This window comes from Dipodomys ordii, unplaced genomic scaffold (assembly GCF_000151885.1).
Source record: "Dipodomys ordii isolate 6190 unplaced genomic scaffold, Dord_2.0 Scaffold45, whole genome shotgun sequence".
In the NCBI taxonomy this organism is placed as follows: domain Eukaryota; kingdom Metazoa; phylum Chordata; class Mammalia; order Rodentia; family Heteromyidae; genus Dipodomys; species Dipodomys ordii.
In genome coordinates this window covers 6,772,717-6,796,084 of record NW_012267261.1, presented here as the reverse complement: position 1 = coordinate 6,796,084, position 23,368 = coordinate 6,772,717, and the positions used below count along the sequence as shown (strand labels likewise).

General features: G+C 39.6%; 1 protein-coding gene across 1 annotated transcript in view; it reads left to right on the top strand.

Moving 5' to 3' along the window:
* Positions 1-436: 436 nt before the first annotated feature.
* Positions 437-23,368, top strand: part of Acap2 (ArfGAP with coiled-coil, ankyrin repeat and PH domains 2) — a 115,932-nt gene continuing 93,000 nt past the window's right edge. The window contains exon 1 of the mRNA XM_013019502.1: positions 437-702. Coding sequence (XP_012874956.1) covers positions 650-702 — 53 coding nt within the window. The 5' untranslated portion in view covers positions 437-649. The remainder of the gene's footprint in view (positions 703-23,368) is intronic.

Below are 23,368 nucleotides of genomic sequence, written 5' to 3'. Positions count from 1 at the left end.
ATCTTCAGATTTCAGCCAAAGCTGCTTTAAAGAGGAAATCTCCTTTTCAGACCTGCAGGAGGCGGCTCCTCGGCGCTAGCAGCTCAGCAAGGCGGGGCTGGGGAAACAGAAGAGGCGGGGGCTGGGGGGGGGTTGGGGAAAACGCTGGGCGCAGCCACGTGACTTCCTTCCCAAGGAGCCTCAGCTGCCGGCCTCCCAGCAACCGCTGCATCCCGCCTAACAACGGCTGCGTATCCTGGTTGGCTGTCGGGTGCGGTTGTGGCAAGGAGGTGCCTACGGTCGCGTTGCTCATTGGCTAGGATTACCGTCGTTCAGAGGCGTTGCACGAGCGCCCGCGGGCGGTCCTGCCGGAAGCCCCTCCCACTGGCCGCCGGGTTTGTGGCTGGCTGGCTGCGACTGTCACTCTGGGGCCGTTTCCCCGAGGCCGGCGCTCAGCTGGAGGCGGGAGGAAGAGGGGCCGGACTGGGGCCTGAAGAGCCGTCGCCGTCTCCGCGGCTGCTATGACCAGCGGGCGAGCCGCCCTCCGCAGCTCCGCGCACAGCTAGTCGCGGCCGCGCGCCCGTCGAAGCCGTCCGGGTCCCCCAGTGCCGCCGCTCCCGCGGCCCGCTCGGCTCTTCCAGCGCCGCCCGCCAGGCGAGGCGGAGGTGGGATGAAGATCACCGTGGATTTCGAGGAGTGCCTGAAGGACTCGCCCCGCTTCAGGTAAGCGGCACGGCCGCCCGGCGCTCGGCCGAGGTCTCCCCGGAGCTGCCTCGCCCCGCCGTGGGGCCGTGTGAGGACCGGCGGGGCCGGGAGCGAGCCGGGCCCGGCCGTCCGCGCCTTTCCGACGGGGCCAGCCACCGTGGCCGCCGCTGCACAGCCGACGAGGGCACCGCGGCCCCGGACTGGCCCTTCCCGAGGGACGAGGCGTGGCCGGGAGGAGGACGTCGCCGCTTCGCCCCTTCTCCGCGTCCCGGGTTTGGGGTGGACCGCCCCGGGGCCGGGCGCACCTCCTTTGGGCTTGGGAGGGGGTGGGGATCGGGGCGCTGCTGTGTTCCTCAAGTCCTTTGGCGAGCGCGCGAAGCTTCGCCCCCTTCCTCTTCCAGGGGCTCTTCCTTTCCTCTTCCTTCCGCTCGGTCTGGATTTCCACCCCCTCTCCCCTCTCCACCCGCTTTCCAGCGAGCGAGTGTGCGAGCGTTACCGGGCATCCTCCGTGCACTCCACTTAGTTCCTCTTTGCGCTTTTCCGCCCCTCTTCCCCGGGGGTGGGGGTGGGAGGAAGGAGTGGGGGGCGATCGGGGACATCTGCTTCTGCTTCTGCTTCGTCTCCCAACCCGAGTGGCGTTCTGGAAAGTGCTGGTGGTGGTTCATTTGTTCGGGAGTCGGGGTGGGGTGGAGTGGGGGTGGTGGTGGTGGCTGTCACCATGCGCGTTCCGTGGACCCTAGTCGGTGACTTGACTGCTCTTCTCTCCCGCATAAGCTCTTTGAAGAAGAAAAGGCTGCCGTGGTACTGGGGCGCAGGATGAGGATTAGAGAACCCGAGCTTTTCTGTTTTGAGAACGGAAGTAGGAGTGCCCTGAGGATTGCTCTTCTGTTCCTCTTCCCGCAGCCTCGGCCCTGAAGGGGCCTGGATTACTGTCGGATGCTCCCAGTGGATCGGTCACATGAAGTGATCTGGTGGCATTCTGTGATTCACATGGACTGCCCAGCCTCCTGTGTGAGAGGTGGCAGTCCTCAGGAAGTCCGGAATACATGCTCTTTTCTTTCTAGCATTGTAGGAAACTGTTGAATTGCCTTTTTTTTTTTTAAATTTTAAGAGAATGGAGTTTTTCTAGGTTGTAATTTGTAGTGTATTGATAGGGGTAGTGCTAGGCCTTAAAATAAGACTTCTGTTAGTGCAATTTCTTGAGAAAGCTTCCTTCAAACATTGTGTGTGTATGTATGTATGTATATGCACACGCATGCACTCATCTCCCTGCCAAGCCTGGACTGTTAATTCTGCCCAGGAACTAACTGTTTCCATGCTTATCACTATTCATTCAATTTCCCATTCTTTCAGTGAAAAACAGGGAAGGAAGTGAAAATGTAAAACGAAGAAACTTACTAGAGAAGTTTGAAGAACACTGTAATTGGTGATCTTTTCTGGGTGTTAATTTTAATTGGAACTTAGAGCTATTACTTGGTTTGATTACTACATTTGATAATAAATTTTGCACCTTTTATGATCAGGGTTTAGGGGAACATAAATGGATTGTTTAGGACAGCCTTGTAAATTAGTTTCCAAGGCAGAGTGGCAAATTAAGTAATTTTTAGAGTACCATAGAAAGTTCTACTAATGTGGTCAGAAAGTTCTGTTAATGTGATTTAAAAAAAAAATTTTTTTTTTTGGGTCCGGTCGTGGGCCCTGAACTCTGGGCCTGGGCGCTGTCCCTCAGCTCTTCAGCTCAAGGCTAGCGCTCTACCACTTGAGCCACAGCGCCACTTCTGGCTTTTTTCATTTTGTTTATGTGGTGCTGAGGAATTGAACCCAGGGCCTCAGGCATGCAAGGCAAGCGCTCTACCACTGAGCCATCTTCCCAGCCCCTTTTTAAAAATTTTTAAATGAATTAATGTGCTTTTCTTTTTAGAGCATGTAGCTTTGTACTCCCTTGGTTTCATGTTTTAAATCTGATAAAATGTTGAGAGGAATGATTTGGAAATACTTCTAGTCATTGATATTGGTCGCAAACTATGTGATGCTTTTGCTTTTAAAATTCAGGGAATTATTGAGTATAAAATATGGTCATTAAATTATATGGCATAGTATAGCAAACTCTTGTTAGATTGGAATGTACTATTAGTTAAGATAGAGGGGTTCAGAAGTTGTTTCTAGCATTCTAATTATTGTCAATTTCAAATTGGGAAGAGATACCAAGATAGTAAGAATCCCAGCATTTGAGAATAGATTAGATTGCAGCAGAGGAAAAATTCTCATTATTCATACTCTCAATATATTTTTTTATAACTTCACTTCTATGCAGTTCTAAATAGTATATGATGAGTGTTTCAGAGGAGTATATGATGTATATATTATAGTATCAGCATAGTATCATAGTATATGTATCATAATATGACACATATAAATAGTATACAATGTGTATATCAGAGACTTAGGTATTATGTAAGTTATGAGTGATATATTAAAGCATGTCAAAATAGAAAATTTGTGAGCTGTGCATTCCTATAATCCCAACTTCTTGGGAGATTGAGGTGGTGGGATGATGAATTGGAAACCCTCTTCCTTCTCTCCTCTTCTCTCCTTTCCTCTCTTCTCCTCTCCTCTCCTCTCCCCCCCCCCTCTCTCTCACACACACACACAAATAAGGAAAGGAAGAAGGACTGATTTTGTAGTTGGATAACTAGCCAGTTTACTTTTAGTGTTTGGCTCTATTCTCTCTCCCTCTACCAAAGTGGTTTCAATTCAGCATGTCATTTCCCACCCCCTCTCCCCCTTTTTTTATGCCAAATCCTGGGGTTTGAACTCAGGGCCTAGGTGCTGTCCCTTAACTTTTTGCTCACAGCTAGTGCTTTTACCACATTCTCTTTGAGAATTTTGATGGTTATTGGAGATGTCTCATGAACTTTCCAGGAACATAATTCCTCAGATCTCAGCCTCCTAAGTAGCTAGGATTACAGGCATAAGCCAATGCCTGGCATTAAACATGTCAATTTCTGAGTGCAATGCATCTTGCTCTGTTGTGTTGTCTTTATGTCTTATTTTTATTTCCTTTCACAAATGAATATTGTTGCATTTAGATTTGGCATCTGGCATGTACATGTAACTTCAAAAGGCAGATCTTTTCTTGTTAAATGGTTAAAGAAATAAAGGTGTGTGTGAAGACTGGCTCAGATAAGGAGAAGAAAATGTTGTAGTTGCGACATTGTGTTTGGTAATTGGAATAAACATTCTAGTGAAAGGTTATTTTGTTTTTTGTCTTTAGATTGGAGGACACACATTTCATTGTGTACTTTTGGAGTTTCTTTTTTAGTTTTTTTAAACACCAGAGTAAAATTAGCTTAAAGGTCAAAACTTGTACTTTGAAAAATCTATAAGACTGTAAATATGTCTAAGAATTTTTTGTTTTTACTGGAACTTTACATTTTGATTGACATTCCATGAAGTTAGATTTTGGGCACTAAATTATATTTAGTTTAGAATTTTGTAAAATCCCAACAGGAATAGTGAAAGGGGTGACATCATTGAAGACACATTGCTTTCATAACTGATTTGTTGAATGGTTAACTCTTTTGCACGCTTACAATTAAAAAAATTTCCAATAGTTGGAAGGCCCTGGAAGGAGGATTTTAGGTTCTAGGTTAAGATGTGCTACATAGCAAGATACCGGCTCCAAAAAAAAAAAAGGTGTTTTCATTACTAAAAATATTTTGATTGACTTAGGAAATGTATATTTTGTTTGAAATAAAAAGTTGAGAGGCCATATGTGATAGTGCATGCCTGTAATCCTTGTACTAGGGAGGATAAGGCAGGAGGATCATGACTTTGAGGCCCCCTTTGACTGCATAGGATGACTTTGTCTTGAACACATATGGACACAGACATGGACACGGACACCCTTTTGCCCTCAGACACACACAAGCTAAACAAACAGTAAAAGTAACAGGAAGTTGAATTGTATTTCTTCTGAACTGTGAAAGTTTTCTTGCCTCTGAGCAGTGCTCAGATACAAACAATATTTGCTTTTCAAACACTGTAGTCTTATTTATTTTTGATTAGCATGACAGTTCTATAAGGAGGGGTTCATTTTTCCACACATGTAAACAATGTTTCACAAATCAACCTCACTCCCTTCACCACTCTTCCTTCTTAAAATAATTTCATTAGGTCAAATATTATAGTCTTTATCTGATATATTTATTTATTTATTGTTTTGGTTTTGTTTTATTGTGGTCGGTCATGGGTTTTGAACTCAAAGTCTGAGCTTTTTCACTCAAGGCTAACACTCTATACTTTAAGCCACAGCACCGCCTCTGGCTTTCTGGTGGCTAATTGAAGATAAAGAGTTTCATAGACTTTCCTGACCTGGCTGGCTTTGAATCATGATCCTCAGATCTCAGCTTCTTGAGTAGCTAGGATTATAGGTGTGAGCCACTGCTCCTGAACCTTACATTTAGGTTTTAAAAAATTGTTACTCTCCATTGTACACTATCTGTTGCAATAACAGCAGAATTAAAAAAAAAGTGACGTTGGTTTAATGGGTGAATTGGAATGTTATATGAGTATATACTTTGTTTATTTATTAAGCTGGTACCAGTCCTTTGTTTTGCTATTAAGCTGGCTGATTTGCTACTTTACATTTCATTTTTATAACATGTAAGCTTTTCTAACAGTTGGCATCTAATATATTGAAAACGCAGTAGACAAAGTACATGACCCTGATATTCCTACTGAATCTTCATTTGATATATGATCAACCTGAAGTTCTCTACAATATGCTAGAACTGGACTTTTTTTTTTTTTTGTCAGTGAGCTCTTTAGCTCAAGGCTAGCACACTACCACTTGAGCCACAGTGCCACTTGCCACTTGTGGCCTTTTTAAAATTTTTATTTTTTTTGGGGTGGGGGTCCAGTTGTGGGGCCTGAACTCTGGGCCTGGGCGCTGTCCCTCAGCTCTTCAGCTCAAGGCTAGTGCTCTACTACTTGAGCCACAGTGCCACTTCCAGCTTTTTCCTTTTTACTTATGTGGTGCTGAGGAATCGAACCCAGGGCTTCATGCATGCAAGGCAAATGCTCTACCAGTGAGCCACCTTCCCAGCCCCAGCTTTTTTTCTGTTTATGTGGTGCTGAGGAATCGAACTGAAGGCCTCATGCATGCGAGGCAGGCACTCTACCACTGAGCCACCTTCCCAGCCCCATACTGGACATTTTTATAGCTACTGTCTCACTTACCTTTTAAAATATGAAGTAGGAATTATTATTGTCTTTGCCACAGACTGGCTTCAAACTTGTAGTCCAGACTGGCCTTGAACTTATAATTTTCCTACTTCCAACTCCCAAGTGCAGGGATAATAGGAGTACATCATAGCTGAATTACAGTATTTTCTCTCTCTTTTTTTCTTCTTGCACTGGGACTTGAACTCAGGCCTGGAGTACTTTCTTCACTCATGACTAGGGCTGTACTTACATCTCCATTTTACTGGTTAATTGAAGATAAAAGTCTTTGAAGATTTGTCTACCTGGGCTGGTTTAGAACTTCATTCCCCAGATCTTAGCATTCTGAGTAGCTAGGATCATAGGTGTGACCCCCTGGCACCTGGTATAATCCTCATTTAATTTTTTTTGGCAGTCCTGAGGCTTGAACTCAGGGCCTGGGCACTATCCCTGAACTTCTTTTGCTCAAGGCTAGCACTCTACTACTTGAACCACAGCTTCAGTTCTGGCCTTTTTTTGTTTTTGTGGTATTGAGGAATTAAACCCAGGGCTTCATGAATGCTAGGCACTCTAACACTACACCTCATTCCCAGCCCTAATCCTCTTTAAAAAAATACTAGACAGGTTCCAGAATATTCCCCCCCCCCCCGGTTCCAGAATATTCTGGGACATTAATGATCTTTCTTAATGGTGGACTTTAAAAATGAGGGACCTGGATGTGCTGGAATTACAGCTCAAGAGGTAATACCTGCCTGTGTTCCAACCCCAGTACTGTATGGATAGATAGATAAATAGCTGAATGGATAGATGACTAGGTGGGTAGATAGGTAGGTAGATAGATAAGACTTGGAAGTGAATTTACACCTCCATCTGTGTTTTTTTCTTTCAAGATTTCAGTTCCATGAATCTATCTCAGTGTGACAATAGCAAATGAAAAATTGTAGAAACAAACAATTCATGTTTTTAAAATTTGCCTTTCTGAGAAGTGTGAAATCTTATGTTGTCCTGCTGAATCCCAATGGGGTCTGAATTGTTCCCTTGTCTAATATATGCATACTATGTAGGCTACCTACTCATTAGTCACTGAACTGTCCTGGTTCTCAGATGAACTGAAGTGGTATTGCACTGCTTGTGTTCAGATGAGTTTTATCTTACTTTGTAATGGTCTCCAAGTACAGGTATAGAGATGCTGGCAATTCATAAATGCCAGAAAGATACTTGAAGTACTTCAATTAAGTGAAAAGGTGAAAAGATCTTGTATGCTGAATTTAAGATATCTGGTGGATACCAGATAGACCTGTAATCCTAGCTGCTCAGGAGGTTGAGATCTGAGGATCACAGTTCAAAAGGAGCCTGGGTGGGGAAGGCCATGAAACTCTTATTTCCAATTAACCACATAAAACCTGGAAGTGGAGCTGTTGTTGCTCAAAGTGGTGGAGCGCTAGCCTTGAGCAAAAAGGCTCAGGGAGTGCTCCCAAGTCCTGAATTCAAGCCCCACAACTGTCAAAAATATCTTTGGTGCTTTGGTTTGCGTGTAAAACGTTCTCCACAGGCACACAGGAGCCCAGTTGATGGGGCTGTTTTGTGAACTGGGGAGGTGGGGCTCAGCTGGAGGAAGTAAGTTTCATGTGGCATGTCTTTGAAACTTATACCTGCCCCCTGGTCTGTTCTTGCTTTGCATTCTGTCCTCAAAGTAAACACCTTTCTTTCTTCACTTTCTCCTGCCACCACAATGTTCTGCCTGGAGCCAAGCAGCCTATGGGTCAAACCTGCTGGAAACATGAGCCCAAATAAGTCATTCCTTTAAGTTGTTATTTAGGTATTTTGGTCACAGCAATGTGAAGCTAATACAGAAAATTGGTACCAGAGAAGTTGGTCCATTGTTGTGACTTCACCTGATGATGTGGGTTCAGAAGAATTGGTTTGTGGGAAGAATTTGGAAGAACTTGGGAAATTGGGCTAGAGAAGCACTTGGGTGTTCTAAATAGAGGTTAATAAGTGACTCTGGGGGGAGCTCAGAAGACCAGAATGCCTAGAATAATACAGACAGTGAAGACTCAGGAAGTTTCTGGTGTAATTAATTGATTGTAATGTATTGGTAATTGAACTAGTAGAAACCATACTGTGTTGTGGAAAATAATTTGCCTAAATTTTGTCTATGTCCTGTGATAATAGGATGCTGAATTTAAAGATAGTAGATATGGCAGGAAAGTGCAAGGCAGTTCAGCATTCACTCGGTCCTGGGTATCAGTGGCTGCTTTTAGCTAGATTTGGAGAATTGGCAGCATAAATCAAAGCAGAAAGATTTGAAAAATTTATTTGGTCAGAAAAACCAGTGTAAAGATGGTTCTAAAGAAGGCATAGTTTCTGAAGAGATCAGTGCCAATAAAAAGAAGCCAACTACTTTGTATTGGGGACATTAGGAAAGATGCCTTGAAGGCATCTCAGGAATTGGCCAGACCCCAGTTATTATAGGCACAATGGCATGAATGAGTGATTCTCCTCTGTAAGACTTTCACTTAATGGAGAAGTGCCTCTGGGGCACTCTGCTCACAAAAGGGCAGCCTAGGACAGTGTTTCCCTAGGATTCAGTTCACCTTATTCTGCTGCCCAGAGGCCGGTACAGCTATGCTCCAAGATACTGCTTTTTAAATACCAGTGTTTAAAATCTAGTTTCTCAGGCATGTAGAATGCAAGAGTTTGGAGGCCAGGGAGCTTCCCACTCAGACTTCAGAGAATATCTGGGAGACCAGGCAATGTATGACGTCACTAATGTCCCTGAGAGACACCCGAAGATGGTGGAGATTCTAGGTGTGTGCAATATCTGCTGAGAACAGTTGACACTGAGTAGAGACAGCCCACCTGGGCTGCAGCCAGCAAGGCCACAGGGACAGGACTGTCCAAAGCCCATTGGAACTCACATCAGGACATCCTGGATACTAGAAAGAACCATAAGATTTATTTGCCCTACTTGTTTTGGTTTAATTCTTTCTTATTATTCTCCTGTTCCTTCATTTTGGAATGGGAATGTTTTACTATGTCATTTTATATTGCAAGTATGTAATTTCCTTTTTTTTTTATTTTACAGGAGCTCACAGCTGAAAGGTTGCCTTGAGTTTCATATGATATTTTGAGTTTGGACTTTTGAACAGTATTGGAACTGTTAAAGACTTTGGGGACTTTCTAGGTGAACTAAATGCATTTTGCATTATGAGATGGCCATGAGCCGTTGGGAACTAGAGGCAGAATGTTATGATTTGAGAATGAAATATCCCTCATAGGCTTATGTGTTGAATGCTGGTGACATTATTTTGGTAGGTTATAGAAATATTGCGAAGTGAGAGTCCAGCTGCAAGAAGTAGGTTCCAGGGGTTGTGTCTTTGGAGATTATCTTGGTCCCTGGTCTCTTTCTGTCTTCTCTGCCTTCTGTTTACTATGGTTCTGTGAGCCATTCCATCATGCCCTCCCTACTACAATGGATTAACACCTCTGAAAACACAAGATTCCTCTTTCCTTAAGACATTTTGCTTAGCTATTTGGTATTGGTGACAAGAAAAGTAACTAACACATATGGTAAGAATGATTCTTCTTTTTCTGAAATTGTGAAAATGGAATAAGAGATTTGTGCTAGTTTTGTGCCTTACCTCAGCCTGTAAAAGTTATATATATATTTATATAGTTCATGTTTAGCTAATGTGCAAAAAATTAATAATTTGTGAATAGAAGGCATGAACAGACAATGTGTAATTGATGTCAGTGTGTTGTGTTAGGGTTTAGGCTATAAAAAGATTCAAGCAAAAGAGCCCTTGAAATGACTGACACCTAGCCATTTATTGCAAGGAAGAGATTATATACATGTATGTGTATAACCATCAAGTGTATGTTTGGACTGAAAAATGCAAACCTTACTGGAGAGCCTGATGAAGAAACTGCCACATTTTCAGTGGTGTGGAAAAAATTGAAGCCAGGCACTGGTGGCTCATGCCTGTAATCCTGCCTACTCAGGAGGCCAGGCGCTGGTGGCTCACGCCTGTAATCCTGCCTACTCAGGAGGCTGAGATCTGAGGATCGAAGTTCAAAGCCAGCCCAGACAGGAAAGACTGTGAGACTCTTATCTCCAATAAACCACCAGAAAACCAGAAGTGGCGCTGTGGCTCAAGTGGTAGAGCTCTAGCCTTGAGCTGAAGAGCTGAGGGACAGTCTGCCCAGGCCCAGAGTTCAGGTCCCACGACTAACCAAAAAAAAAAAAGTTGAATAAGGTTTCTATTAATATCTTCAGTGAGGAAACTTGGCTCTTCAGGAGAAAATGACCAACAGAATCTGTGCACACCAGAACATAAAACATGGAGGTTGTATTCTCATTACAAAATGCAAAAAGGTTTTGGCAAAAAAAAAAAAAAACCACCCATATAAATCTATTGAAAATGTCTAAGTATTGACTTTTGTTTCTGATACCCAACTTTTGATGTCACCATGGTTCAGTGGTCCAGGATTACCTGAAGCAGATAAATAGCCATTTCACATGTCTGTATCATTCATCTTAGTACCCTTCATCACATAGGCATTTCTGTCATCTCACATCATAGTAAGAGGAAATATAACAACAGTATGATATTTTAGAGATAATATACTAAAATTTCTAATAGTGTAATAATGATGATGATGATGATGATGATTCTCTTATTGTGTCCAAACTGGCACTGAACTTGTGATCCTCCTGCTTCATTAGTAGTAATACTTTTATAACTATGTTTTTCCTTTCCGATTAAGTATTTGATCAAACTTCACAGCATGGGTTGCTTTTCATTGCATTTAGCCACCTGTGTGTTGTTGAACCAATTACCAATTCATCTCTCATTGGAATGATTTAACAACTAAGAAAATTTTTAACTATTATGGCACTAGGTGAGATCTCAGTTGTATCTGAGACCTTGATTTGGGTAGGAGCTAGATATGGTTTATGTTATACTAAGGGTTTTTGTAGATCATCATAAGAAACAGTGGGAAACTAAATGTGACATGTTCACATCTTTGTCTTTCAAAGCAAACTATTTTAGTGTATCCCAGTATGGAACAAAACAGATACAGCCTTTGCCAAACATGCCACATGCCTGTTATCCTAGCTACTCAGGAAGCCGAGATCTGAGAATTGTGGTTCAGAGCCAGCCCAGGCAGACAAATCCATGAGAGTATTATTTTCAATTAATGAACAAAATACTGGAAGTGTAGGTGTGGCTCAAGTGATAGAGCACCAGCTGTGAGGAAAAAGGTGAAACAGCACTGTGTTGAAGCCTCAGTACTGGCACAGGGCAATCTCCCAATAGATAGATAGAAAGATAGATTTAGATTTGACACACACACACACACACACACACACACACACACACGGATATCTATACTCCTCAACAAAATTATAATAAATTCTCAATCTGAGAAAGTTAATTAGGAGCACCAGCTGTGAGGAAAAAGGTGAAACAGCACTGTGTTGAAGCCTCAGTACTGGCACAGGGCAATCTCCCAATAGATAGATAGAAAGATAGATTTAGATTTGACACACACACACACACACACACACACACACACACACACGGATATCTATACTCCTCAACAAAATTATAATAAATTCTCAATCTGAGAAAGTTAATTAGGAAATAGGTATGAGATACTAGGTTATTGTTAATATTATATAGTAATACTAAAGAGATTCTGTTCAAGATTCTTATTTGTTGAAGATCAGTAAAAATAACAGTGTCTTGAATTTGTTTTAAAGAACACCAACAATGAAAGGGATAGGACTATAAACAAGTATGAGAAATTTTTGATAATTGTGGAAGCTAGGTAATGGGTACATAGGAGTGTATTGTTAGTTTTCTATTTTTTTGTGTGTTTCTTTGAGGTTAATAAAGATAATTACTACTTGGGGCTGGGAAGGTGGCTCAGTGGTAGAGCGCTTGCCTTGCGTGCATGAGGCCCTGGGTTCAATTCCTCAGCACTACATAAGCCAAAAAAAAAAAAGATAATTACTACTGATTCTTAGTTTTGACCCTCCCTCAAATGAACCAGAATGTTCAATTTTATGTGAAATTTGTCTGTAATCCAAAACTAATGTTATTGTCTAGAGGGATACTTTATATATATAATACTGCTGAATATACCTACACACACACACACACACACATATCAAAAGAACTTACTGCTAAATATTTGATAGGTAAAGAACTTTTAGCAGAATTGTTTGTTGTTTCTGAACCTTTTTTTTTTTGGTAAGTTGTAGACCTTGAACTCTGGGCCTGGGCACTGTCCCTCAGCTCTTCAGCCCAAGGCCAGTGCTCTACCACGTAAGCCACAGTGCCACTTCCAGTTTTCTGAGTGGTTTATTGGAGATAAGAGTCTCATGGAGACTTTTCTGCCCAGACTGACTTTGAATCGCAATCCTCAGACCTTAGCCTCCTGAGTAGCTAGGGTTATAGGTGTGAGCCACAGGCACCAAGCTCGTTTCTGAATCTCTTGATATCAAATGTTTTAAGGTATTGCATAATCTTGCTCTTAGAGTATTCATTTAAAAATCTCAGTCTTTTAGGTATACCAGAACGCTAGCTATAACAATAGAAAAATTCTGTACAAGTTACAAAACTGTTTAATTCAAACCATCACTCACAATTATAGAACACTATTGTAGAGATTTTTTTTTTTGCTTATCAATTGGCTATTGTAGTGTGTAATCTTTCCTATGATTACAACATTAATGCATTACTAGTGCTGCTTTACTATGATTTCAGCAGATGTAAATAAACAATGGCATCTCTTTTGATTTCAGTCTAGCAGTTGTGTCTTGGTCACAGGTGATAGCAATGCTTAAGTAAAAATACGATAACAGTATTTTGAAGATAGAGTTGATCCTAAGAATTACACTTATTCAAGACTTATTCTTCCTATAAGGAAAAAATAGAGAGAAATAATGTTTTAGTTCCCATTTTGTTTATTTAATGTTTCATTGTTATTTGAGAAGTTATACATGTAGTCAAATAGACAATTCTTAATCAGGCAGGGTTTTTTTTCTCCCCAAACTACCTTTTTGTAGCCCCTGCTCCAGACCTATTAAATGAGAACTTTTAGAGGCAAGTAGGACCCAGATATAGATATTTTGAAACTATTTCTAGGTTGTTCTAATATGAACTTATAAGGACACTGAAAGTCTCAGAATTCTTCATAGCAAGTATAAATAGATAACAAGAAAGCAAAATGATTTTTATTCTTCTCTTTTGAACTTAATATTATATTTAACCTAATAGTTACAAGAAAGATATAGTTTTCACTGTTATTACAACTCTGTTCCTCCTTTTGTCACTGTAAAATGTAAAATTTTCAGAAACACAATTCATGGACATTATAATGTTTCTAGCAAGGAAATGACATGAAAATATTTGTAGTTGATTTCGTTTGTTTTGGCAGAACTGGGGTTTGAACTCAGGGCTATTTGCTTGCCTGGTTTGCTTTTGCGGGTCTAGCTTTGATTTTTGCTGGTCATTTATTTGTTCATTCATTCTTTTTAGAAAGAGCATAAACATGCCTAAAAATCAGAAGAGCAGCATAATTGCTCCCTCTGTCTTCAAATTAACATTGCAAAACAAAAATTATTCCAAGTAGTTCACTAATTTATAAAGTTTCATGATTTTCCTATTATAATTTATCCTAGATTTAGTGAGATTCTTCTAAAACAAGACTATGTTTTTGTAACATGATAGTTTTTTTCTTGGAAAACATAAAATTTTCTTTAGTGTTTTCAAATTAAATAGCCTCTTCTTCCATGATTTTTTTTTTTTTTGTTTTCTTTGTGCATTTCTTGGGGTTTGTTTGTTAAGAAAGCACTCTATCTTTTTTGCATTCGTTATCTTTTGAATAGGATCTCACTTTTTCCCAGGCTGGTCTGGATTTCAGTCCTCCTATTTATACTTCCTTTATAAAGGTGGGAAGACAAGCCCATGTCACCACACTCTGCTTTTCATTGGTTGATGTGGGAGGCTTGCAACCTTTTTTTCTGGGCCGGATTATAACTGTGATTCTCCTAATCTCAGCCTCCCAAGAAGTTAGGATTACAGATGTGAGCCACACTGCATCCTGCCTGCATTTCTCCTCCCCTCCCCTTCCTTATATTCCCCTCCTCTCCCCTTCTCTCACTACCCCATCCTAGGGCTTGAACTGAGGGCCTCAGTGCTGTCTTTGACCTTTTTCATCTTTAATTTGCTTGAGGATAGCAGTCTATCGCTGAACTATAGCTTCACTTGTGGGTTTTCGGTAGTTAATTGGAGATTAGAAACTCATGGACTTTCCTGCCTGGGTTGGCTTCCAACTGCAATCCTCATGTCTTAGCCTCTTGAGTAGCTAGGATTACAGACATGAACCATTGGGGCCCAGCCTGAATTTTGTTTTTGAGACAGTGTTTTGCTTACTTTTTCTGGGCCAGCTTTCAGCTTATGATCCTCTTGTCTTCTCCCCCTCATAGTTGGGGTTATAGGCATTCACTCCCCACACAGCCTAGCTGTTATTATCTTGTAACAAGTTGATGGTTATGGAAATCATTCTGCTTTATATTTGAAAATATCTCTGTGAGAATTTAATTGTTGAGTATGGTCAGAGGTAGGTGTATTTTTTGACCCTAATCTTGTGTGTGTTTTTCAACTCATCTGATTAATGATAAAACAGACATAATGAAAATTAATGAAATAATTTAAAAAGCCTTTGAATATGTATATACTTTAAACCTATACATTTCTTGTAAACCAATAACTAAACACAAAAATATTGTGGAGAATATCTCATTTAAGTTAGTAACAAGCTACGACATATAAAGTTCGAAGGACTTTATAAGTTATAAAACAATTGTAGAACTTGTTGATAAAAGGACAATATGACTGAGGAATTTACTGTTAAAGATTGCAAAAGTATTGCAGTATTATGAAGTTTATGAGGAAGAACAAATGTGTGAGCCTAGGAAAGTTAAGCAAAATAACAGTAATCAGAACAATGTCTACTACCAGATTTTAAAATGTATTAATGAAATACAGAGATTAATCCTCTAGGCAGACAGATGAAAGGAGGATATTTTAAATTACCTTTTAAGTAGCTGCACAAAGGAGTTTTTGTTTCACAAAGCAGTTTATGAATATAATGCATCTTAATCATTGTCATTCTGAAAGGAGAATTTTTTAGAAAGCCAGAGACAAAGTGTATACATTTAGTGAATGACAAAGAAGTGATTTCAGATCAAAGAGAAAAGTAGTTACCTGTCTGTTCAAGTTGGAAACATTTATTTTTGTAGGATTAGTTTTGAATGGAAAATGATTTGTGTTGGGATTATGGATGTGTACTACCATGCCTAGAAAAGCATAGATTCTTAAGTTTGCTGGCAGGTCTGTATAGTTAATGACAAAGTATAGTTTACTATTACCAAGTTTAAAATATTTCTTTTAATGTTCAGTGTGAGTTTCGGTGCAATACAATTATTATATTATTTATAAATTTCTCTATGGCTTGACCTACAAATTTGTCTGAAATTGAAAATTATAGATTTCATGGAAATAGCTGAATATAGTATGCATGACACCTTTTGATCTATTTTTCTTCTAGCTTGTTTTTATAGTATAAAAATCTGTGTAATAGTCGGTGCTGGTGACTCACGCCTGTAATCCTAGCTACTCAGGAGGCTGAGATCTGAGGATCTCGGTTCAAAGCCAGCCCGGGCAGTAAAGACCGAGAGAATCCTATCTCCAATAAACCACTAGAAAACCGGATGTGGCGCTGTAAGTTCAAGTGGTAGATCGCTCGCCTTGAGCTGAAGAGCTGAGGGACAGCGCCCAGGCCCAGAGTTCAAGCCCCATGACCAAAGTAAATAAATAAATAAATAAATACTGTAAAAATCTGTAATATTTACTGTCTTGAGAATTTTTACATTTATGGTCCTTGGTAGTAATTATATTCATCTTGTGTAACCATCACATCTTCCCTCTCTAGAAGTCTTTTATTCTCACAAGACGGTTACATTATAGCCATTAAAAATAATTCTTTTTTTTTTGGCTAAACAATAATTCTTAATTTAATTTCTTCCTATTTCCAACTGGCAGCAACCATTTTTTTTTGCTTTATGTTTTCGGCACTCTTCAACGTTGCAGTACATGTCAGAGTTGCTTTTTTTTTTTTTTAAAGTTTCATAGTATTCTATTGTATGTACATACTACATTTTGCTTCTCCACAATAAGCAAACATGGATCTTTTCCATGTTTGCTTATTGTGAATAGTGGTTCTGTGAGCATGGGTATCTAAGTATTGTTTTCCATTTTTCTGAGTATATACTCCCAAATGGGATTTGCTGACTCATAAAATAATTCTGAATTTTTCGAGAAATCACCATACTGTTTTTCATAGCACATGTACAGCATTACATTCTCACCAAGTGCCAGTGCCATGGAACCCAGGCATCCTTGAACTTGCAGACTTGTAGTCCTCCTCCTTGGCCTCCACAGTGTTAGGTTACAGATGTGACCCACTATCTTGGTATTTTGTTGTTGTTGTTGTTGTTGTAATGGCTATCCTATTGAGTGTAAGGTAATGTCTTAGCCTGTTTATACTGCTATAAAAAAATACCACACTCTGGACAACTTACTATATATATATATATATATATATATATATTATATATAAATATTCCCTCTCACATTTCTGGAGACTGGGAAATTATAATCTAGTTTGGCAGATTCAGTGTATGGATGAAGCCTGTCTCTGTGTTTCCAAAGTTATGCCTGTTTCAGTGTCCTCACATGACAGAAAGTAGAAGGGCAACAAGGATACAAGAGGACTGAAGATACCCACTTCAGGGGCTGGGAAGATGGCTCAGTGGTAGAGCGCTTGCCTTGCATGCATGAGGCCCTGGGTTCAATTCCTCAGCACCATGTAAGCAAAAAGAAAAAAGCCAGAAGTGGCACTGTTGCTCAAGTGGTAGAGCGCTAGCCTTGGGCTGAAGAGCTGAGGGACAGCACCCAGGCCCAGAGTTCAGGCCCCACAACCGGACCAAAAAAAAAAAAAGATACCCATGTCAACCTCTTTTATAAGAGTACTGTACTCATCCATTCATGAGCTCAGAGCCTCCACGACTTAATCACTTCCTACCTCCTAATACTAAAGGATAGAGATCAATTTCAGCATCAGTTATGGAAAGACATAAACATTCTAGTCATAGCAGGTGCTGGTATAGTTTTGATGTGAACTTTCCTTAGTGATGTTAAGCATCTTTTAAATCTTTGATGAAGAAATGTCTGTTTTAGTCCTTTGCCCATTTTTGGTTTTGATTTTTTTTTGTTGAATTAATTTTAGCAATTCTCTATGAATTCTGGGTCCCTTAACAGAAATAATTTGCAAATCTATTTTCTCATTTTTTGGGTTGGGTTGCCTTTTTACTCTGTATATCTTTGTGTCGGGGGTAAGGTGGTGGGGAAGACTGGGATTTGAAACAGGACATCGTATGTCACTTGGCTTTTTCACTTATGGCTATGGCTCTATTATTTGAGCCATATCTCTAGTTCTACTAGTCTTTGCTGGTTGATTGGAGAAAAGTCTCTTGAGTGTGCTGAGGCTGGCTTGGAATCTCAATCCTCAGATCTCATTCTCCTGAATAGCTAGAATTATAGGCTTGAGCCACCAGCTTTTGGTCATAGGTGTCTTTTTTTTTTTTGCTGGTTCTGAGGCTTGAATTTTGGGCTGGGACACTGTCCCTAAGCTCAAGGCTAACGCTCTACCGCTTGAGCCATAGAACCATTTCCAGCTTTTTCTGTGATCACAGCCTCCTAAGTAGGTAGGATTACAGATGTGAGCTACTGGTGCCCAACCTAGGTGTCTTTTTGATAAACAAAACTTTTTTAGTTTTATGCAATTTATTGTCTTTTGTTGCATGTGCTTTTTTGGTATATATAATAAACTATTGCCAAACCAAATGTCATGAAGTTTTTGTTTATAGTCTTTTTTTTTCTAACAGAGTTAGGTTTTATAGTTAGGCTGTAGATCACTTTTGGAGTTAATTTTTGTATATTCTTTTTTTGTATGTGTATATTGTTTACTAGTGAATGCCATTTTTGGAAAACTGTCTTTTCCCATTGAATGGTCATGACACCTTTGCCACAAATTACAGAGTTCGGGTTAGTTCTAAATTCTGTATCTTTACTAGTCTATGTGTTAGTCAGTTTTCTATTCTCAGATACCTGAGAAAATCAACTTACAAGGAGGAAGGGTTTATTTTGGCTCATAATTTCATAGATTGCAGACTATGACCAGCTGGCCCTCCCTCTCCCTCTTGTCCCCATCTTTCTCCTCTTCCTCTTCCTCCTCCTTTTTTTTTTTTAATACAGTCCTGTATATATATATATACTTTGTGTAACCAAGGCCAGCTTCAAACTTGAGATTTTCCTGCCTCAGCCTCCTGTTAGGATTATAGATGTGTGTACCATGCCTGATTCAGCCATGTTGCATTTAGCCTGTGGTAGTGCAGTAAGTATATCGTAACAGGAACACACACTGATCTTATAGAGACTGGGAAACAGAGAGAGGAAGGAGTAAGGTTCTAGTATCATCTTTGAGGGACTCCTCAAATGGCCTTAGCCTTCTATCAAGTCTTATCTCCTAAGGATTCCACCACCTCCTAATAATGCTACAGATTGGTGATCAACGCTTGGCCTTTGTGGGGCATTGCAGATGCAAATTATAATACTGTAATCTACCTTTATGCACTGAGTAGGACTTACAGTACTCTGATGAATAGAATGATCAAGGTGTCTTTATTATCTTGTTTCTGGTCTTAGTCGAAAAGCTTTCATTTTTTCCCTTGATAGTACTGAGATTTTAAAGGGCCCTGCATTTGCTAGACAGGCACTGTATCACTTGAGCCCAAGCTTTTATTGTTGTGGCTTTTTTTTTTTTTTTGAAAGCTCTCACTTTACCTCCTAGTTTGGCCCTAAACTCATGATCCTGCTGCCTCAGTTTCTAAGTGCAAAGATTACAAACATGTACTACCATGCCTGGTTTTACTGTGAATTATTGATACATGGCTTTTACTATGGTGAGGTAACTCCTGTATCCCTCCTTCCCTCCCTCTCTCTCCCCCTACTTCTTTTCTCTTCCTTCCTCCCCCTCATTTTCTCCCCCCTTCTCTCTTTACTTTTCATATTTTTGTGGCAGTCTGGGAGCTTGAATTCAGGGCCTGGGTACTGTCCTTGAGCTTTTTTGTGCTCAAAGCTAGCACTGTACCATTTGAGCCACAGCTCCGCTTCTAGCCTTTTGAAGTGTAATTTGACTTTCATATCCTGGCTGTGATCCTCAGGATCTTAGCCTCCTGAGTAGTTAGGATTATAAGCGTGACCACTGTTGCCTTGTGTGTGTGTGAGTGTGTGCGTGAGTGCATGCATACATGCATGTGCTGGATATGAGGCTTGAACTCAGGGCCTTATATTCTTTGCTTGGCTTTTTCCCAAGGCTGAGCTATACTTTCATTTCCTCCTCTACTCCTATTTTGTTAAGTATTTTTTTTATCATGAAAATATCTTGAATTTTTTCAGATGATGTTTCTTATCAGTTGAGATGATCATGGATTTTTTTCCCCTTAATTTTGTTAATATTATGCTATCTTAAATGTATTTTTTTGGTTTATCGAACTATCCTTTTATTATAGTAATAAATCCTGCTTGGTTATGGTTCATAATCTATTGTTTTGTGAAATTTGGCTGGCTAGTATTTTATTGAGAATATTTGCATAGTATCTCATAAGGTGTATTTGTCATTTTTTGTGAGGTCTTTTTCTGGCTTTATTATATAAGCGTATTATATATTAGTGTTATAGATAGGTTTTTTCTTTTTAATTTTTTGAAAAAAGTTCTGAAAGGATTGGTATCCATTCTTTAATTGCTTAGTAGACTAAACATTAGGTCCAGGGCTTTTCTCTATTGAATAATCAACAAATTATTGATTGTTTATTCTATCCTTACCAGTTATATATCTACTCAGACTATGTTTTTGATGTTTTGCTGGTATAAGACTTATAAAAGAGGGACTGATAGAATGGCTCAAGTGCTAGACTGATTGTCCTAGTAAGTGTGAGGTACTGAGTTCACAACCTAGTACCTCCAAAAAATCCATAAAGTCAACCTGTAAAAGGAAAATAAAGTAGGAAATGAATATTATGAAATCTAGATAATCAGGCTTTTCAGGTATCTTTCTGGGTTGGTCAACTTATTCATTGTTAGAATAGCAGTGAGTCACCAAAGGGAGGGCCAGGGACCAAAGAAGAAGGAAGAATATTTTGTATAATCTCTTTCTTGGTAGGGAACCAATTCTGGTTACCTCTTAGAACATTATATTTTGTACTAAAAATATGGCCCTATAAAAAAGAAAAAAATTAAAGTGAATATATAACCTTGGTTCTTCAAATTAGCCTTGAAAGAATTGCCCAGTGTGGCTACATGTTAGTTTTCATTGCTATCATATTCACTTTCAGATTTGGATGTATGTTTTCATTTGCTTTTTCTTTATATAGCTGCGAAGCTTTTTAAAAAGCACGTTGCTAAATTTTAAATAACATGAGAGAAAAATTTAAAGTATAGTATATAGTCTAGTTAATGACTACTAACTTGTGTTAGGGCAAAATACATTTCTTAGGTCCTGCCCATTTCTTACTCTTGGCTTTTTCCAGATAATAGATGGCATCTTAACACTTGGCACTGGGAATGACCTTCTCCTTCAGGAGAGCCCCTTGTTCCATAGGAGTTGACTTTATTCTGGAGGCTTAAATAGTACATCCACATCAGACAGCCCTCTACTTACACAGTACATGCCTCTATTTAGTATATGTTAAGAGATGAGTTAGCTTTCTTTAGCAAAGTGGCCACTAGAATCGAAAACTAATGATGGTTAGTCTATAATATATTAACATACATAAAGTTTTTTCTTATTTTGGGGGATGGGAATGTGGCTCAGTGGTAGAGTGCTTACCTCACATGCATGAAGTCCTGGGTTCCATTCCTCAGCACCACGTACACAGAAAAAGCCAGAAGCGGCACTGTAGCTCAAGTGATAGAGTGCTAGCCTTGAGCAAAAGAAGCTCAGGGACAGTGCCCAGGCCCAGAGTTCAAACCCTAGGACTGACAAAAAAGAGTTTTTTATTATTTTAAAATATTATATGCTTTTTAAAGAAAAAGATAGGTTTATTTGTTACAATATAGTTTTCTGAAGGAGTTTATAGACTTAATTTGCTCTTAAATGTAGTGCTCCCCTCTCCCCCACCCCATGGTCGTGGGGCTTGAACTCTGGGCCTGGTCCCTCAGCTCTTCAGCTTAAGACTAGCACTCTACTACTTGAACCACCGCACCACTTCTTTTTTGGTGGTCTATTGGAGATAAGAATTTCACGGACTTTCCTGCCTGGGCTGGCTTTAAACCATGATCTTCAGTTCTCATCCTCCTGAGTAGATAGCATTACAGGCGTGAGCCACTGGCGCCCAGCTATAGTGCTTTTTGTTCTGTGGTTGATTGCATCAGACTTAACCTGGAAACTTATTATAATCACACATACTTCACCTCAGAAGATTCTGCCATAGTGAGTGGAATAGTGAGTGGAATTTTGAAATGTTCGTTAGTTGGTCAGAGATGGGTACAGTTTCCATTTATTTCAGATTTCTTACTCTGGCACCCTTATATATGAATAGATTTTAGTGTGTGTGTGTGTGTGTGTATATATATATATATATATGCATTAGTTCCTTCTGGCATTAAACTAAAAACAATAGTTACTCAAAATTGACTTAGTAGTTAATTTTTTTTCTGTATTGTTGGTCATGGGGCTTGAACTCAGGGACTGGGAGCTGGCACACGCCTGTCATTCCAGCTATATGGGAGACTGAGATTAGGAGGATCATGATTCCAGGACAACCCAGCACAAAAGTGTACAAGACTCCATCTCAACAGAAAGAAGCCTTGTGACACCAACCTGTTATCCTAACTATGATGGCAAACATAAAACAGGCAGATTGCAACCCAGGCACATCTGGATAAGAAGTATGACCTTATGTCCAAAACTGATAGCATTAAAAAGGGCTGGAGGTGGGCTCAGCAAAAGCCCTGATTTGAAACCCCAGTACCAATACCTGCATACATAAATAAGATTGTTCCCACTATAATCCTTGAAAATGCATTAACATTCAAGAAGAAAGATAAGTAGCTAGATTCTTTTACCGTCCATTTGAGAATCATTCAAGAAAACCAAAGTAACTAGAACAAAAAAAGGGAGCACATTTTCTTTGTCAGATATCTGGGGCAATAGTTCTGCTGAGGTTGACTTTAAACACACTCTTAACTCATACATACACAAGGACTGCTAATCTAGCTACTTCTCTAAGACCTATAGTACAGCTCAATATTTGTGCTTTCTCGTTTTTCTATAAAATTAGAATTGATTGCATTCCAATTACTATTACTACTACTATTTGCTAATGAATTCTCAAAATTAAAATGAATTCACAAGTACAAGCCATTTCAAATGGTTTTTATTAACTGGATAGATTATACATTCTATTCTACAAATTTAGAAAGTTTATCATTCAACAGAAAACAAAACCATAAGACTCATTATTTTTGCTTAATCTAGCTACATTAACCTTAATGTAGTTGTGCCAACTACATTACTGAAGAATCATGAACATTTACACTGGAAGTAGAGGCATGGCTCAAGTAGTAAAGCACCAGCTGTGAGCAAAAAAAAAAAAAAAAAATGAGTGCAGAGAACATGAGACACTAAGTACAAGCCACCCAAATAGCAAAAAATGAAAAACTTTTCTGCCCAGACTGGCCTCGAACTGTGATCCTCCAGATCTCAGCCTCCTGAATAGCTAGGATTACAGAGGTGAGCCACTGGTATCTAAACTGAATTCTTTTCCTGAAGTGCTTATCAATACTGCATGCATACCATCTAATTCATTTATTTATTTTTTAATGTTTTTCATTTATTGCTATCTTCTTCAGACGGGCAGCTATCTGATGGAAGGATCATTTTTTAAAAATTCATGTGTATGAAGCAGTATATTATTTGTTGTTGCTTGTTGTCAGAATAAAACAAGGGAAATTTCAAGTTCATCGATTAGAATTATCCTAGGGGTAGTAGTTTTAAATTTTTATTCATTCCACGCATCTTTCCATTTATTGAGCAATATTTACTTGATAACTACTTAAAGTAGGAATAGATATGTAAACAAATCATAATGACCGTCTTAGAGACCTTTCAGTCTCAACAGGAGACATTGAATTACTGTTACATCAGCTAGGAATAGTGGTAACACATAATCCCAGCACTTTGGAGGCAAGGGGAGGAGGATTGAAAGTTGAAGGCCAACCTAGGATACATATCAAAATCATGTATGCAAATAAAGCTACAT